The 18,204-nt window shown below is 35.6% G+C and overlaps 1 protein-coding gene and 1 pseudogene across 1 annotated transcript; both read left to right on the top strand.

Moving 5' to 3' along the window:
- The first annotated feature begins 693 nt into the window (after positions 1-693).
- On the top strand, positions 694-1,603 carry LOC134373976 (olfactory receptor 4F21-like; annotated as a pseudogene).
- A 14,596-nt stretch (positions 1,604-16,199) lies between these two features.
- On the top strand, positions 16,200-17,135 carry LOC134372639 (olfactory receptor 4F15-like). The gene has a single exon (XM_063090076.1). It carries the CDS (start codon positions 16,200-16,202, stop codon positions 17,133-17,135), a length of 936 nt encoding a protein of 311 aa, XP_062946146.1.
- The last annotated feature ends 1,069 nt before the right edge of the window (positions 17,136-18,204 follow it).

Genomic DNA, 18,204 nt, shown 5'->3' with positions numbered 1-18,204 from the left:
TAATGTGCTAAATATAGCACTATGCAGAGAAGAATTACTTAATAAATGTTATCTATTAATATTAATCATAGTTTAATTACCATATTTTATTTCCTGACAGGTATTCTGTCTTTGTATCCAATAATTTATTGATATAGGGGTCCATGCATGCATTATGATAATAACGAGTCATGAGTTAAAGTTATGAATAATGTCAATCTGTGTACCTGACCTCCACAGTAAATTGTTCAAACAAAAACAAAACAACAAACACAAAATAAAACAAGGTGGAATGTATTAAGCAGTTTTGGCCTGCAAATTCTGATTTGACCAGTGAAGTAAGAAATTTAGCTATGGAGACTTAGCAAGTTAGTGCAAAAGCATTAGTGGGAAGGTAACAGAAAATGTCTGGAAATCATCGAGAGGCAAAACAAAAAGTCTGATCATGGAAGAAGAAAGAAAGTAAACCCTTTTGCCTCCATGTAATATACTTATATTTTCTTTCCCTTTTTATGTAAACACTCTCCTTATCACTATAATTTTCTTTTCTTTTTTTTTTTCTTATCCAATTCAATGATTTATAACTCTAGGATATGTAGCTCGTAGAACAAACTAGCAAGAAAAACCAGAAAATATACTTAAGAACCACTGATTCTGACTTTTTGTCATTTTCTAGCCACAATTGGTTTGAAATCAGATCTTCTGTACAAGTCAATGGATGGACTAAATGAATCCATGGTTTCTGAGTTTGTATTACCAGGACTCTCTAGTTCTTGGGAAACTAAGGTTTTTCTCATGTTGACATTCTCCTTGCTCTATTTAGGGATCATCCTGGGAAATCTCTTCACTGTGTTTTTGGTAATTGCTGATTCTCACTTATAGTCCTCTATGTACTTCCTCCTTGCCGATCTGCCCCTTATGGATGTGAGCCTTTCCACTACCACAGTCCCCAAGATGATCACAGACATTTTAAATGGATACAAAGTAATTTCTTTGCAGTTGTATGACACAGATATGCCTCATCCACCTCGTGGGAGGAGTGGAGATGTTGCTACTCATAGCCATGGCATTTGACAGGTACACAGCAATCTGTAAGCCTCTTCTCTACTTAAATGTCATGAGCCCTAAGAGATGTGTTTCATTTGTAGCCACTGGGTGGGTAACTGGGGTGATCCATGCTATGTCTCAACTTGCTTTTGTTATAAATTTGCCTTTTTGTGGCCCTAATAAAGTAGACAGCTTTTATTGTGACTTTCACAGGATCATCAAACTTGCATGTACAGATGGAGCCAAGTCTGAGTTAATTGTTGCTCTCAATAGTGGCTTCATGAGCATGGGCACCTTCTTCCTGCTAATACTTTCCTATGCCTTCATTTTGGTTACTGTCTGGAAACGTTCCTCAGGAGATTTATCCAAAACATTTGTCACTTTGTCAGCTCACATTATTGGGGTGGTTCTTTTTTTCACTCCATGTGTATTTCTCTATGTGTGGCCTTTCTCCACATTATCAATTGACAAATACCTGTTCATTGCTGACTTTGCTGTCACCCCTGTCTTGAATCCTGTCATCTATACATTAAGGAACAAAGATATGAAGATAGCCATAAAAAGAATGAACAAATGAAGATATTATGTCAGGTTTTGCTGACAAGATTTGTCTCTGGAGTTTTAAAACTGTACATCCACCTGCCTGTTGGGCATCTCCACTTAAACATGTGACATTTAACATAATGTCCTGGCCAGACTGGACATAGCATCTACCTTACTGAACAGATTTCTATACTTCTACAGAGTGCTTACTTATTGCTTTTACTACCATAGGAAATGTGAATCTACTATGATGTGGGTTAACCCATGATGTGGGTTATTTTAGCAGACTGCAGCATTATTCATAAATAATATTTTATAATTTAAATTTAAATCATTTTGACCATAAGAAAGGATATAATGACAAGGCTTGTAAATAAAACTACAGATTTGTTTTGGTAAATGTCAGGAATCATCACACTGAATGGTTATATATGTAGGAATAGTAGCTCTACTTAGTTACTTACTTCAGGTTCCCTCCAAACAAGACTAAAGACAAAATTTGATTGCAGGTAGTTTATTTGAAAGTTGACTTTTGGAATCATCAGTGAGGGAGTGGGGAAGTGATACTGAGAAGTGAAGGATCTTATGTTGATAAATATTACTGGCCCAGTCCTACTTCCTGAAGTGTTTCTCTTATGTTTTCTTTAAGAAGTTTTATTATTTCAGGGTATATATTTAATTCTTTAACCCATTTTGAGTTGATTTTAGTATATGGTGAGAGGTATGGGTCTAGTTTCATTCTCCTGCATATGGATATCCAGTTATCCCAGCACCATTTGCTGAAGAGACAGTCTCTTCCCCAGTGTACAGGGTTGGTGCCTTTGTCAAAGATCAGATGGCTGTAGGTGTGTGGGTTGATTTCTGGATTCTCTATTTTATTCCATTGATCAGTGTGTCTGTTTTTATGCCAGTACCATGCTGTTTTGGTTATTATAGCTTTGTAGTATAGTTTAAAGTCAGGTAGTGTTATGCCTCCAGCTTTATTTTTATTTATTTGTTTATTTTTAATTTTTTTGCTCAGAATTGTTTTGGCTATGCATGGTCTCTTGTTATTCCATATAAATGTCTAGATAGTTTCTTCCATTTCTGAGAAAAATGTCATTGGAACTTTGATGGGGATTGCATTGAATTTGTACAGCACAGTCTTCATGAATATGACCCCAACAGCATGGGCAACCAAAAGAAAAATAAATAAATGGGATTATATCAAACTAAAAAGCTTCTGCACAGCAAAAGAAACAATTAACAGAGTTAAAAGACAACCAACAGAGTGGGAGAAAATATTTGCAAAATACACATCTGACAAAGGATTAATATCCAGAATATACAAGGAACCGAAACAATTTTACAACAAAAAAAAAGTAACCCAATTAAAAAATGGGCAAAAGAGATAAATAGGCATTTCTCAAAGGAAGATATACAAATGGCCAACAGACACATGAAAAAATGCTCAATATCACTCAGCATTTGGGAAATGCAAATCAAAACCACACTGAGATACCATCTCACCCTAGTTAGGATGGCTAATATCCAAAAGACTGTGAATGATAAATTCTGGCAAGGCTGCGGAGAAAAGGAACTCTCATACATTGTTGGTAGGACTGCAGAATGGTGCAGCCTCTATGGAAAATGGTATGGAGGTTCCTCAAACAATTGCAGATAGATCTACCATATGACCCAGCTATCCCACTGCTGGGAATATACCCAGAGGAATGGAAATCATCAAGTCGAAGGTATACCTGTTCTCCAATGTTTACTGCAGCACTATTTACAATAACTAAGAGCTGGAACCAGCCCAAATGTCCATCATCAGATGAGTAGATACAGAAAATATGGTACATCTACACAATGGAATACTACTCTGCTATAAAAAATAATGAAATACTGCCATTTGCAACAACATGGATGGACCTAGAGAATTATATTAACTGAAATGAGTCAGGCACAGAAAGAGAAATATCACATGTTCTCACTTATTTGTGGGAGCTAAAAATAAATAAATAAATACACTAATAAACTGGGGCAGGGGGAGGGAAGAAGACACAGCAATTGCAATTCCTTGAAGTTGATACGACAAGTGAACAGAAAGGACATTGTTGGGAGGGAGAGGGGAGAGGGAGGAGGGAGGGAGGTTTCAGTAATGGGCCACAATAATCAACCACATTGTATATTGACAAACTAAAATTAAATTAAAAATTAAAATAAAATAAATAAATAAATTTTTAAAAGAATTACTGGAATGCAAACCTACTATGGCCCACTAAGAGACTCTGTAGATTCTGTGAGTTAGAATTATCTCAATTGAAAGGCAAAGTATATGGATTGTTTTCTTTTTCTTTCAAGGGTACATTAACTCTTTGGCCGCACAGAATATTATGCATGTTAGGAAGCCAGAGACAAGCCAGCAGGTGGACTTCAAGGCGGTCTCAGTAGAAAAACATGTCTTTGTTTGGAAACAATAAATACCAAGTTCTATTCACCTTTTAAAGACACAGACTCCACTTAATTTCACTTTGTCCTGTCAAAGATTCTTTACAGTGCTATCTGTTCACAATTACACACACACACACACACACACACACACACACACACACACACACACACACAAGTGACAGTAGTAGGATAAGCTACAGTGACATTTTCACTCCTAATTGACAGCCATCACCTCCTCCTCTATTACTCATTCTAGAGTCCCCTCATCCTGAGGCAGTTCTTCTGCTGATCTAGGTTGCTTTCCAAGTGAAATGATCCAGTTCCCTTAGAAGCAGTATAAGCCCCTGGTAAAAATGTTCTTGCCTGTCTATTGTTGCTACAAAATGTCCTTTTACAGTTTTTAATCAATTATAGAATTACCAGGTGGTGGTGCTTGGGTGGATTTCTAGTTTTAGACAAACTCTTCACTTCATCACCTGTTATGAAATGGAAACTCTGTATTTATCCAATATGGGATGAAAATGAGAAAACCCATTCTCCTGCCAGTCCTCCAACATGAGAAACCCCAAATGACAGGAAAGTAGCTAAATGTTGAGATTTATTAGAATCCGTAATGTGTCTCCCAAAAGAAACATTCTCCTCACTCTAAAAGATCCTAAAATTTCAAGAATAGAAAATAGAAACTATACACGGTCACTGTTTTCTGTGTTCCTTAGTTTCCAGGACAACATATTTTATCCACAGGGGACATAGGGTCATCTAAAGGCCATTGGTAGAAAGCATATGTCTTAAACTAGATCCCAACTTTGCAGGGTGTCATCATTAAGCTGGTACATCAGTTGCAGCTTTTAAAGTCTGTTTCAGTGTTCTATCAGATTGACAGCATCCAACTGCTGCAGTATATGGTAGAATCAGTGGTCTTCCTAGTTTTGTGTGCTTTTGTGCACTAACTTGCTATAAAGTGGCTACCCTGGATCTAACAAGATGCTATGTGAAATTTTGTATTAGAAATCAAACACTTTGTGAATACTTGGGTAGTGGTTCTAGCCAATGCACTGAAAGTAGGACAGATAACCCATCCTCAGGATATATATTAATCCCAGTGGACAAATCTCTTTCTCCTACAGTTTGGAAGTGGATCAATGGAAGCAACTACCCTCAAGTGATTGACTTCAGTCCTCAAAAGTGGTACAATTTCAAGGATCTACCTGTGCTGCTGACAAGTCAAACATTCCGCAGCGGTAGTAACTAGCAAAAGCCATTATAAGACACCCACTGTGCAGGTCCCGTGTATAATCTTCCTTCCTACCTTGATACCATCTTCATTCATGGGCCCATTGTGCAAGTTCTAGCTTAGCTCAGGAGAGTTTAACAATGATTTACCCTTTCAACTAACTAAACACTTTATACCTAGTAAGTAATTTTTTGTGTTAAATTCCCATTGTTCACATACATTGTGTGGTTTCTGTCTCCTGGCCGAAACCTGACTGACACATTTCACTTTTACAAAAAAAGAAAAAGAAAAGCCTAAATGGTTTTACTAGCAAATTTTCTAAACATTTAAGAAGAAAAAGAATTATTGCAAACATTTGGAATATTTAAATACTCTTTTGTAAATACATAAAAAGAGGCAGTTTATATGGCTAAGATAAAATAAAGGATCCGAGTGTCAAATCACACAGAAGAATCAGAGTTTTTACTCAGTTTCAAACTTTTGTAATAATTCAAAGGATACAGGTAACCACGAGACACAAGTAAGCAGAAATCTGAGACTGACAGCATAATTCTTCAGGTTCTTTCTCATTGCATTTGGGATGAGCTCTGCCTCAGATATAAAATATGAGGTTGCTAATGATGCATGAAGAACATTATTTAAAGAAAGGGAGTTATACTGGTCATGAAATATTTCCCTTTCATACTTACAGAGCAGATGATAATTACAGAGCAGATGATAATATTTTTCTGTGGGTGTGTCCCATAAAGCACAAATTCCAGGTTCATTTATCATGAGCAAACTAGAAGAACCAGGTATATCCTCCTAACAGTTATCAATCTTCTAATAAATACCATTAGATCCAATTACCATACCAGTTTTTATAGAGATTGACCAGGTAATTTCATTTCTTCCTGTTATTCATTCTCTCTCTCTCTCTCTCTCTCTCTCTCTCTCTCTCTCCCTCCCTCCCTCCCTCCCTCCCTCTCTCTCTCTCTCTCTCTTTCTCTCTCTCTCTCCCCCTACCCCATCCCCACGCCCCCAACCATGAAACAGAGGATAAGTTACAGACCAGATCAGTTATTAACATTTTCTTTACAATGACCAGAATAATTTTTTAAAAGGACATAAGAGGACGACAGGTTATGAGAAGTTGGCTTGATTGATTTCTAAATGTGAAACATGCAGAATCCAATGATGTTTCACACTTGGAAATCAATCAAAGTAATTCACTATTGTAGTATATGAGGAGAAAAAATCATACAAACGTCTTGATGGTCACAGAAAAAGCACTTGAAAATATCTGATACCCATTCTTAATAAATCCTTTAGAAAAATCTTAGCACACTTAGCAACAGAAGGTGTATTGGATTGAATAGTGTCCCCCCAAAATTCAGGTCCACCCAGAACCTCAGAACATGACCTTATTTAGAAAAAAGATCTTTCTAAACATAATTAAAGTAAGGATCAAGATGAGGTTACACTGAATTAGAGCAGACCCAAATACAGTGTGTTCTTATAAGAGACAGAAAATGACACACAGAGAAACAGGCAAGAAGGCCATGTGAAGACGGAGGCAGAAACTGGAGCTATGCTGCCACAAGCCAAGGAATGCCAGGAGCCACCAGAAGCCAGAAGAGGCAAAAAAAGATTCTCCCCTAGAGGCTTCAGAGGGAGCGTGACCATGTCAACACTTGGATTTCAGACTTCTGGCCTCCAGAACTATGAGAGAATAAATTTCTGCTTTTTTGAATGTCACCAAATTTGTGGTAATTTGTTACAACAGCCCTAGGGAACTAATATAGAAGAAACTCATTCTGGTGAATGGTATTTAGCAAATAGCTACAGCACATATTGAAAATAATGTGAAATAATGAGAGCTTTCTTCCTGAAGTCAGAAATGTGTCCACATTCTTCCTATAACTACTCCTATTTTTCATTTTAGTGAAGATCTTGCCAGTAAACTAATGCAAGAACATTAAAATGTATCAAGAATGAAAGTTACAAAAAAAAAAAAAAACCCTGATATTCTTCATAGGCAACATTGTCATATAAAAGTTAATTGTCTTTCCAAGTGCTCCTATGAACACCCCACCTCTTCATAAAGTACTTAGCACACTGTTGCCTGTTTCATTTTTGTTTCTTTCAATAGATGGTAAAGTAAATGAGTGCAGGAACTGTTGGAAAGTAAAATAAAATACATAATTAGTTCTCACAGTGTTTTAAAACAAACAGATATAAGCAAAGAAAATTGAGCTTCTATCAAAGCAAAACAAAAGTATAAAACACATAGAACAATGAAAAAAAGGAACAGAATAGAGAACACAGAAATCAATCCATTTACTTACAGCTGATTGGCCTTTGATAAAGGCTCTAAAAACATACATTGTATATTCTGGATATTAATCCCTTGTCAGATGCATAGTTAGCAAAAATTTTCTCCCACTCTGTAGGTTGTCATTTCACTCTGTTGATTGTTTCCTTTGCTGTTCAGAAACTTTTTAGTCTGATATAGTCCCACTTGTTTATTTTTTCTTTTGCTGCTTATGCTTTGGGGCTCTTGTTCATAACATCTGTGCCCAGACCTAATTGCCAAAGTGTTTCACCTGTATTTTCCCTTAGTAATTTTACAGTTTCAGGTCTTATACTTAAGTCTTTAATCCATTTTGAGTTGATTTTAGTGTATAGTGAGAGATGCATTCTAGTTTCATTCTTCTGAATATGGATATCCAGTTTTCCCAGCACCACCTGTTGAAGAGGCAGTCCTTTACCCAATGTAGATTTTTGTTGCCTTTATCCAATATCAGATGGCTATAAGCCTGAGGGGTCATTTCTGGGTTCTCAATTCTACTCCACTGGTCTGAATGTATATTTCTATACCAGTACCATGCTTTTTTGGTTACAACAGTTTTGTAGTATAATTTGAAGTCAGGTAGTGCTATGCCTCCGGTTTTATTTATTTTTGCTCAGGATTGCTTTGGCTATTTGGGGTCTTTTGTTTTTCCATATATATTTACCAGAGGAATGGAAATCATCATGTTGACGGGATACCTGCACTCCCATGTTTATCACAGCTCTGTTTACAATAGACAAGATATGGAACCAACTAAATATACATCAATGGATGATTGGATAAGGAACTGTGGTATACATACACCATGGAATACTACTCTGCCATGAAAAAGAATGAAACACGTCCATTTGCATCTACATGGATGAATCTGGAGAAACTTACATTGAGCAAAATAAGCAAAGCATGAGGGAGAAGTACAGCATGTGCTCATATGTGGGAGCTAAGAGAGAAAGAAGGAAGGAGAGAAAGACCACAGTAGTGCGTTGGTCTTACAGAAAGAAGGAACATTCCTAGGGCTACAAAGCAGAGTGGGATACAAAGCAGAGTGGGGAGGAACAGGGGAAGGGGCGAGAGGTTGGGGGATAATTGAGGGGGGGACATGAGGTACAAAAGTAATTTCTGGTAATGGGTATGCCCCCAGTATGAATCTGGCCCTCACATCATGGGAACGAGAGGTGACAATTAGCTTTGTATCTCATGAATATTCATAATAAAAAAAATAATAAAGAAAATATGAAAAAATTAAAAATAAAAACATACATTGTGGAAAGGACAGCTTCTTCAATAAATGAAGCTTAGAAAACTGGTTATCCCTGGGTAAAAGAATGAAATTAGACACCCACCTCTCACAATATACAAAAATAACTCAAAATGGATTAAAAACTTAAATGCTAGGACCTGAATCTATAAAATTTCTAGAAGAAAACATAGGCTAATGAACTAGGCAAAGATTTTATGAATAAGATCCCCAAAGCATAAGCAACAAAAATAAAAATAAAGAAATGGGATTACTCAAACTGAAAGAAAATATTTGCAAGCTATGCATCTGACAATGGATTAATATCTACAATATATAAAGAACTCAAACAAGTATATAGTAAAAAAATAAATCACCCAATTTAAAAAATGGGCAAAGGAGATGGATAGACATTTTTCAAAGGAAGACATACAGATGGCCAACAGGTAAATGAAAAAATGCTCAGCATCACTAGTCATCAGAGAAATGCAAATCAAAACCACTGAGATATCATCTCACCCCAGTTAGACAAGCCATTATTTAATAAACCAAGAATAAAAAACAATAGCAAGAATGTGGGGAAAGGGAATTCTTCTACACTCTTGGTGGGACTGTAAATTTATACAAGCATTATGGAAAACAGTATGGAGGTTTCTCAAATAACTACAGATAGAACTGCCATATGATCCAACAATCCCACTACTGGGTATATATCCAAAGGAATGGAAATCACATCAAAGGGATACCTGCACTCCCATGTTCATCTCAGCTCTATTTACAATAGCCAAAATATGGAACCAACCTGACTGTCCATTGACAGATGACTGGATAAGGAAAATGTGGTATATATACACAATAGAATACTGCTCAGTCATAAAAAAGAATGAAATACTGCCATTTACAGCAACATGGATAAGTCTGGAGAAAATCATGTTAAGTGATATAAGTCAAACAAGGAAAGAGAAATACTGCATATTCTCACTCATGACTGGGTGCTAAGAAGGAAAGGAAGGAAGGGAGGAAGGGAAGATGGAAGGCGGGGGGGAGAAAGGAAGGAAGGAAGGACCACAACAATATGTTGAACTTTCAGAAGGAGAGAACAATCCTAAGGATACTAGAGATGGTGGGGGTGGGAGGGATGGGGTCTGGGGAGTGATAGATTGGGTAAAGGACATAAAGAGAAATCATGATTTATAATAGTGAATATGCTAATAATAAATTTTAAAAATTAAATTTAAAAAGTCAAACAATAGCAAGTGTTAATGGAGATGTCAAAAAATTGAAAATCTCATACAATGCTGGTTGGAATGTTAAATGGTTCAGCCACGTTAGGAAACAATTTGACAATTTCTTAAAAAGCTAAGCATACACTTACCATATGACCCACCAATTCCACTGCTACATATACCCAGGAAAAATTAAAACATTTGTCCACACAAAACCTTGAACAGAATGTTAATAGCAGAATTATTGATAATCCATTCAAACTGGAAATAATCCAAATGATCATCACGTGGTTACTAAACAAATAAATGTGGATACTATAAATATAATGAGATACTCTACAGCAATATAAAGGAAAAAACTGATGATATGTATTACAACGTGGAAGAATGCCAAAAATAATATAAGTGAAAGAAGCCAGTAACAAAAGACGATGTATTTTATGATTTCATTCATACAGTATGTCCAGAAAAGACAAATCTGTAGAGACAAGAAGTATTTCTTGTTGCTTGGGTCTAGGAGTGAGAGTGAGGATTAACTAGAATTAGACAGAAAAGGTCTTTTGCAGGTGATAGAAATGTTCTAAAATTGAACTGTGGTGAGAGTTACATGATTCTATAAATTTACTAAAAATCATTGAATTGTATACCCCAAATGGATTAATTTTACAGCATATAATTTAAACATTCATAAAGCTGTTAAAACATGCTAAGTGAAATATACTCAGCTCTTGGAACTCTCATGATTTGTTCACATATCCATGCGTTATTTCTCAAAAATGTGAGACAAACAGACCAGGGGTTCCAATAACTTGCAACAACTCGATTAGAATCTAAAGAAAACCTAAAACTTCTTTAATTTGAAAAAAAAGATTATCAGAGCACAAAGTCACTTATCATCACACTAAACCGTTCAACTTCCCTGCAACTCTTTTCTGCAAATTGTGATAATTTGCCCTTGGGAGAAACAGTGTGCACAGAAGACCTGGTTTCCATTAGAAGCAATTATGGACTATAGGCAGTCCTACTACCCAGGCGTGCTAATTGACTTTCTTTCTACTAGTCTGAGATATTTATCAATTTTTGTCTTAAGAAATGGTGATGATTCAAAAAGGGTGTCTTTCTGTGTGTCTCAATCTCTTGAAGCTGCTGCTGAGTGGAGTCTGAGCCTGAGCAGGTACATAGGAAACTGTTCTTTAATGCCCTAGCGACTGGGTACATTGCTCCCTCCTTTATACATATATATATATATATACTTTTGTTTCCAAATATCCTTTCCTCTTTCTGTCTCCATTTTCCTTTTGCCAGTCCTCTTTATTTGAATGAGTTTCACTCATATTGTTACATATCTTTCTGGTCTCATTTTCATAATTTCAATTGTATTGAGGGGAATTTCCCTTCAAAGAGCCACTATTTTTATTAAATTGACATGTGAAGTGTCTTATTTTTCAATTCTTTATCTCTCTGAAATTAGATCACAGGAATAAAAAGTTATGTCTAAGTTTTGGATATTTCATTTCAATTGAGCACAATCTGGCAGACTAAGTTATCTCTATGTTTGGAGAGAATTAAATGAGTCTTAAAATCATTATAATTATTTTTTAAAATATATTTATTGAGTACTTATTATGTACTCAAGCCATGCTCTGATGTGTTCCATGTATTAACTCATTTAATCCTCACAACAACGTGATGAGGTAAGAGCTATTATTATCTCTATTTTACAGATGAGGAAATTGAGGGACAGAAAACTGAAGCGACTCACCCAAGGACACATAGCTCAGAAATCAAGAAGATGGATATTCAAACCCAGGTAGTCTAGCCCCAGAATCTGTGCTCTTAGCCACTACATTATACTGCTATTTATGAAATTACTCATTTTTAAATTTCCTCCATTAATTTTGAAATTTCTTTAAAAATTAGAAAATCCACAAATATTACTTAACATTTGAAATATTAAGAAATAATATAGAAAGTAAGAATAAATATTTAGGAGAAAATATAAAATTATCTAAAAATCCCACAACCTAGAGACAGTGTGGTATAAAGTCTACATATTTTAATATATATATTTATTTCATATTCATAGTTTTATAATCTTTTTCAACTTAATGAAATATTGCATATATTTTTTTCATGTTAGTTTACCAAAAGTTTTTACTTATTTCTTCATTTTTACCAAAAACATCTTATGTCATAATTGTAAATATATTTAAAAGTCCTCTTCCTTATTCATTTAGCAAATTGCTTTTCTTAGGAGCTTTTATTATGAAAACTATGACATTCTTTTGAATTACTGAATCTTTCCAAATATCTGGCGATGTTTTCCTATTCTACAGTATTTATATAAAATGCTTTATGTTAGTACTCCACTGTAATGCCTCTCTGCATATGTTGTTTGAGGGGAAAAATCCCTTTCTAGTTTTATTTCATTAGATTTAGTATCTAGTTGGGTATGTGGGGAGCTGAAGTCACTCTGAGAGAACAGTTATGAAACAGGGGACTCACAGACTTCCAGATAGGTTTCCATTCCCTTGTCAGTGTGCAGGTATCAGTAAGTTCAATTTTCAAAACCCCACAGGGGCTTCTATGACCCTGATTTTGTTAACATGTCTTCTTGAACTTTTACTATGAATGTTAGTGAAGACTATGTATTAGTGCCTACATTGTGCTAGAAATTGTGGTAAGCATTGTGGTATAAAAAGTTCACTAAAAGTTTCTTTTCTCAAAGAGATCATAGTTGAAATTATGAAATTAACATGAAAAAATTACAGTACACTTTAATTACAGTACACTTCAATTGTATGACCTTAAACAATGTGAGGGTTAGGGGCACCCTTCCCCCTCACTCGCATAGTTGAAAATCTGCATATAACTTTCAACTCCCCAAAAACTTAACTACTAATAGCCTGTTGTTAACTGGAAGTCTCACTGATAACATAAACAGCTGATTAACACATATTTTGCATGTTATATGTATTATATACTATATTCTTACAGTAAACTGAGCTGGAGAAAAGGAAATGTTATTAAGGAAATCGTAAGCAAGAGAAAATACATTAAGAGTACTCTAGGTACAATTATTCAAAATAATCTGCATATAAGTTGACCCATGTTTTAAACCTGTATTGTTCATGTCAAGTTTCTAAAAAATGTACAAGATATAACAATAGTTCACAGAGAGAATTTATTTACTCTGCATGGGATCTTCAATGAATATTTCAGAGGAGGTGATAGTCAATCTATGTCTTGAAGGATTAGAGGAAAAGGGAAGTAACATTGGTACTAGATGGGTTTGCCTATATCATCTCGAATACAACATCAGAAGAAGAAAGTTAGATTTCTCCCATTTTATGGACAAATAAACACCATCAGCATCATTTAGCTGCCTGCCCACATTTAAATAGCTCTGAAGAGGCTGAGTGGGATGGCAGCCAAAGTCCGTTGGCCTTAAAGCTGTTGGTTCCACTTTGTAATGACCGGGAATAACACAGGCAAGAGCATATGCAGAGGCAGAAAGACAGGGGGAAATGTAGGGAGTAGTAGCCAGTTCATGAAAGGATTTATGTTATGCTATTGAATTTCATATATTCTTTCTGATAAAACCAAAAGTTGAAATAAGAGAGTAACATGATTATATTTGATGTTTATATAGACAGATCTGGAAACAGACTATAGAATAGACTGAAATTAGGTAAGTCTGGAAACAGAGAGATCATTCAGAAGGCTTTTCAGTCATCAACATGAGAAAAAATACATAGAAACGAAGTAAGAACTGACAATGGAAATAAACAGGAGAAACCAAATCTGAGAAATATTTAGGAGCTATTATTTGTCCATCTGGGATATAAAGTGAAGAAGACACAGGGTGCCACACAGATTCCTGGATTGGGCATCTGGGAGAATAGTCATGGCGTTTCTTAAGGAAAGTAAGTAGATAATAAAATAATAAGATAAGCCTTGGACATTCTAGCTTTGAGCTATGTATGGGGATGTCCATTTACGTACTCCAGTACAGTTTTGGATCTATTAAGCTGGAGTCCAGGACTAGATACATGGATATAAAAATCCTCAGTAAGTGGGAAGTAGTTAAAACAATTAACCACGTTTGGAATAAAAAAGAAACATTTAGAATAGATTTCTGAGTCACATCAACAATCAAGTGTAAGTAGAAGAAAACAACCCATGTATTAGTGAAAGACAAAGAATTCAGAAACGTAGGAGAAAAACTGAGAGTGCTCTTATATAACTATTAGGAATGCAGCTGCAAGTAGCAATGTCTTATTTACAGTCTCCTGTACAAACTGGGTTTGTTTTTCCCAAATTACAGATTTCAGAAGGTAGACTTTTGCTGGCATCAGTTAAAGACCTTTGAAACCCAGGGTTCTTATATTATTTTTTCACATTATCATCTTTAATGTAAAGGCTTTCAGAGCTCATCGTTGCTGCACCTTTAGACATCACACTAACACTTAATGCAAGAATAAAGGGGCCAAGAAAAGAGCCTTCTCCAATAAAGTTTTGTATGTTAATCTAGGAAAGAAAGCCTTTCACAGAAGACATTTTTCTACGACTCATTAATCGTATCTAGATTACATACCCTTCTTAAAACAATGCATGGCCAAGTGAAACTCTATTATCATGTTTCATCCTGAGGCTGGGATAGGCGACTAGTGCCCCCCCAAATTAAGACATCTCTATCAAATACATAAACAGATAAGTGTTCTTTTAGTAGGAAATAGGGATGGAAAAGGCTTTCAGATAGACAGCATATATGGTAGCCAGTGGCAGAAGAAATATCAAAAACAAAGACACGATCAATAGTATCAAATTTGGAGAATAAGCAGTTAAGGAAAATAATGACTGAAAAGTGGTTATTGCATGTGATATTTTCATATGTGGACAACTGTGTGCTGTATCCTTCATAACTTCTCTAAGATGATTTTCTGCAGTGGAAGCTAGCTTATTTTGGCTTGTTCAATAAGTGAATGTATAAGTTGAGATAAACTTTCCTGTTAAGAGTTAGAGAGAGAAAGGGAATATCAGAAGAAATCCCTACCCCAACCCTTGATAGATTTGATTTTTGAAAGGAGAGATTCTCTGTGCAGTAAATCAAGACAAGTGAAAAGTTGAAGATGAAGGAGAAAGATTGATGTATCAAGATCCTCAGGGAGATCTAGAATATATTTGGAGGTGCTGGTCTTGAAGAGCAGAGTGCCGTGGTTAGAAGCATGCATTCTGAAGTCCTACAGCTCTGGATACAAGTCCTGGATCTGCCATTTCGTTTTTCTGAGGCTCAGTTTTTTTATTTGCAAAATAGAGAAAATAAAACCAAACCTATCCTATAGAAATTAAAAGAGATAACGTGCTTAACTCAATGCCTTGAATGTAAGATGCACAAGATAAATGTTATCTGTGATTATTATCACTGATTAATTAATTATTATCACTGATTAATTAATTATTATCACTGATTAATTAATATCTTTGATTATCACTTCTATATTTACTATTCTTTACTCTCAGATATTCAACAATTTATTTTTAATTGGATATTAATTAATCTATTCAATAAATTTGGCCATGGGCCAGAGATGATATTATGTTCTGAAGCAATATTGTATCTTTTAAGCCTTGTACATCTGAATTCTATTTAGACTTTAAGAGCTCAAAGCAAGGAGTGATGGGATGTGTTCAAGCACGTGTGACCTGGTGAGCTCCATAAGTCTAGTGAAGTAAGAGAATATTAATGGGCTAAAATGAATGCAGATAAGACTATATACAATTAGTAGTAGTGGTGTGACAGAAAAGATGGCATTAATTTGGTGAGAGAACATCTAGGAAAGTAGCAATAAAAATAATGGAGAAATCTTTTAGAGAAAGAAAAAAGAATTTAACTATAGGATGAAAACTAAAGTACCCCTTTTAAATGAAAATTAGAACCTTTTTGAGTCTATCTGAAAAATTTAGTCATTTTCTTCCTCAAGTATCCCTTTGTATAATAAATTTGTTACTAATCTTGTTTTTCTATATTCTTGATTTTTCCTACTCCCAATATTATCAAACTCAGTTAGCAAGGCAAATGGGTAATCTACCTTTGATTCAATGATACTTATTCTTTTTAATTTTTATCCTCAGGTCACTTGAATATCAACTCTTCTGTCCCAGTCAATGGGTGGACTAAATGACTCTGTGGTCACTGAGCTTGTTTTACTGGCCCTTTCTTGTTCTAGAGAGAAAAAATTTGTTCTCATCGTTATATGTTCCTTGCTCTATTTAGGGATCATCATGGGAAACCTTTTCATTGTGTTTTTGGTAATTGCTGATTCTCACTTACAGTCACCTATGTACTTCCTGCTGGCCAACCTATCCCTCATTGATGTGGGCCTTTCCTCTACCGTGATCCCCAAGATAATCACAGATCTTTTAAATGAATACAATGTAATTTCTTTCCAAAACTGTATGACACAGATATGTCTTATCCATATCATGGGAGGAATAGAAATGGTGCTACTCATAGCCATGGCATTTGACAGGTGTATGGCAATCTGTAAGCCTCTTCATTACTTGAAAATCATGAACCCTAAAATATGTGTTTCATTTGTAATTACTGGCTGGGTAACTGGGGTGATCCATGCTATGGCTCAGTTTGCTTTTGTCATAAACTTACCTTTCTGTGGGCCTAATAAAGTAGATAGCTTTTATTGTGACTTTCCCAAGATCATCAAACTTGCATGCACAGATGGAGCCAAGTATGAGTTTATTGTTACTGCCAACAGTGGCTTCATGACCATGGGCACTTTCATTCTGCTAATTCTTTCCTATGCCTTCATTTTGATCACTGTCTGGAAACGTTCTACAGGAGACTTATCCAAGGCATTTGTCACTTTATCAGCTCACATCACTGTGGTTTTTATGTTCTTCACTCCATGCATAGTTATCTATGTATGGCCTTCTCCCCCACCATCACTTGATAAAAATCTGTTCATTGTTGACTTTGCTATTACCCCTGTCTTGAATCCTGTCATCTATACATTAAGGAACAAAGACATAAGGGTAGCAATAAAAAGTCTGCACAAAAAGAGATCTTATTCCAGTTTTTGTTGATCACATCTCTTTAGAGCTTTAAACCTAATATATCCAACTGCACATTGGCTCATCTCCACTTAGGCACCACAAATTTAACAAATCCAGAACAAACTCATCAACCACTATCCTAAACCTGCCACAACTTCATCTGTGGAGTGTGAGACCATTACCATCACCATCATGGAAATGTAAATCTATCAATCCAGGAATTAATAATCTTACAGAGAACAGCATGATCTACCAAAGAATACTTTAATCTTCAAATTTTGGTTATTTTATGAATAAAATGATATAATAACATTTTTCTGCTATTTATAAGGTCTAAAAATAACCTAAAAATGTGTTGTTGTGACTGTCATGAATTTTCACATTGAATTGTCATATATATAGATCCAGTAGCTTTACTTATTATTTAAAAGTATACCCAGAGAGAAAATCTGAATGGCAGTTCATTTGAAAAGGAATTCTATAAGACACTGGTTTGAAAGTGTGGAAGTGAGCTAGGGAAGGGAAGGCTGCCAATCGAAGGTGTATTAATTTCTGTCTTACTGCTGTGCACAATTGGGGCACAATCCTAAGAGACTGTATACATTCTATGACTTCTAGTCATCTCACTTGAGAGGTAAGGAAGCTGCATATTTCTTTCCCGGTCTAGAGCTGCTGTAGGGCATTAACTCTATAGTAGTTCCAAGTTTCCCCAAATGGTGGGTTAAGCACTTTTGATATCCAAAGAAAAGTCTTCAGGCAGAGGTCTTGGGAACTTACAGGATAAAACAGTCTTAAATTCTTCGGAATATTAAGCACAGAAGGATATGTGTAAGGTATCAACAGCATCAGATACAGTCTGTATTTTCCCATTCTTAGAGACATTTATGCTCCATCTGAGTTCACTCCATCACTGACTCTTTAAATAAAGGAGTGTTAACGGAACAAGTGTTAATGAGTACTGTCATTACACTTGTTCCCAGGACAACATCCCTCATCTTCCTTCTCTACAACCCATTCTAAATTCCCCCATGTTTGTCCGACACTTCCGATGGTCTAGGTCACTTGCTAAAGTCCACATCTTCCTACCTGAACAGTCTGA

The sequence above is a fragment of the Cynocephalus volans genome, chromosome 3, assembly GCF_027409185.1.
Source record: "Cynocephalus volans isolate mCynVol1 chromosome 3, mCynVol1.pri, whole genome shotgun sequence".
Taxonomy (NCBI): domain Eukaryota; kingdom Metazoa; phylum Chordata; class Mammalia; order Dermoptera; family Cynocephalidae; genus Cynocephalus; species Cynocephalus volans.
This window is presented reverse-complemented; position numbering and strand designations above follow the sequence as displayed.

What these genes read in the sequence shown, in the direction of transcription:
- LOC134372639 (XM_063090076.1), top strand. Translation starts at nt 16,200, where the DNA reads ATGGGTGGACTAAATGACTCTGTGGTCACTGAGCTTGTTTTACTGGCC.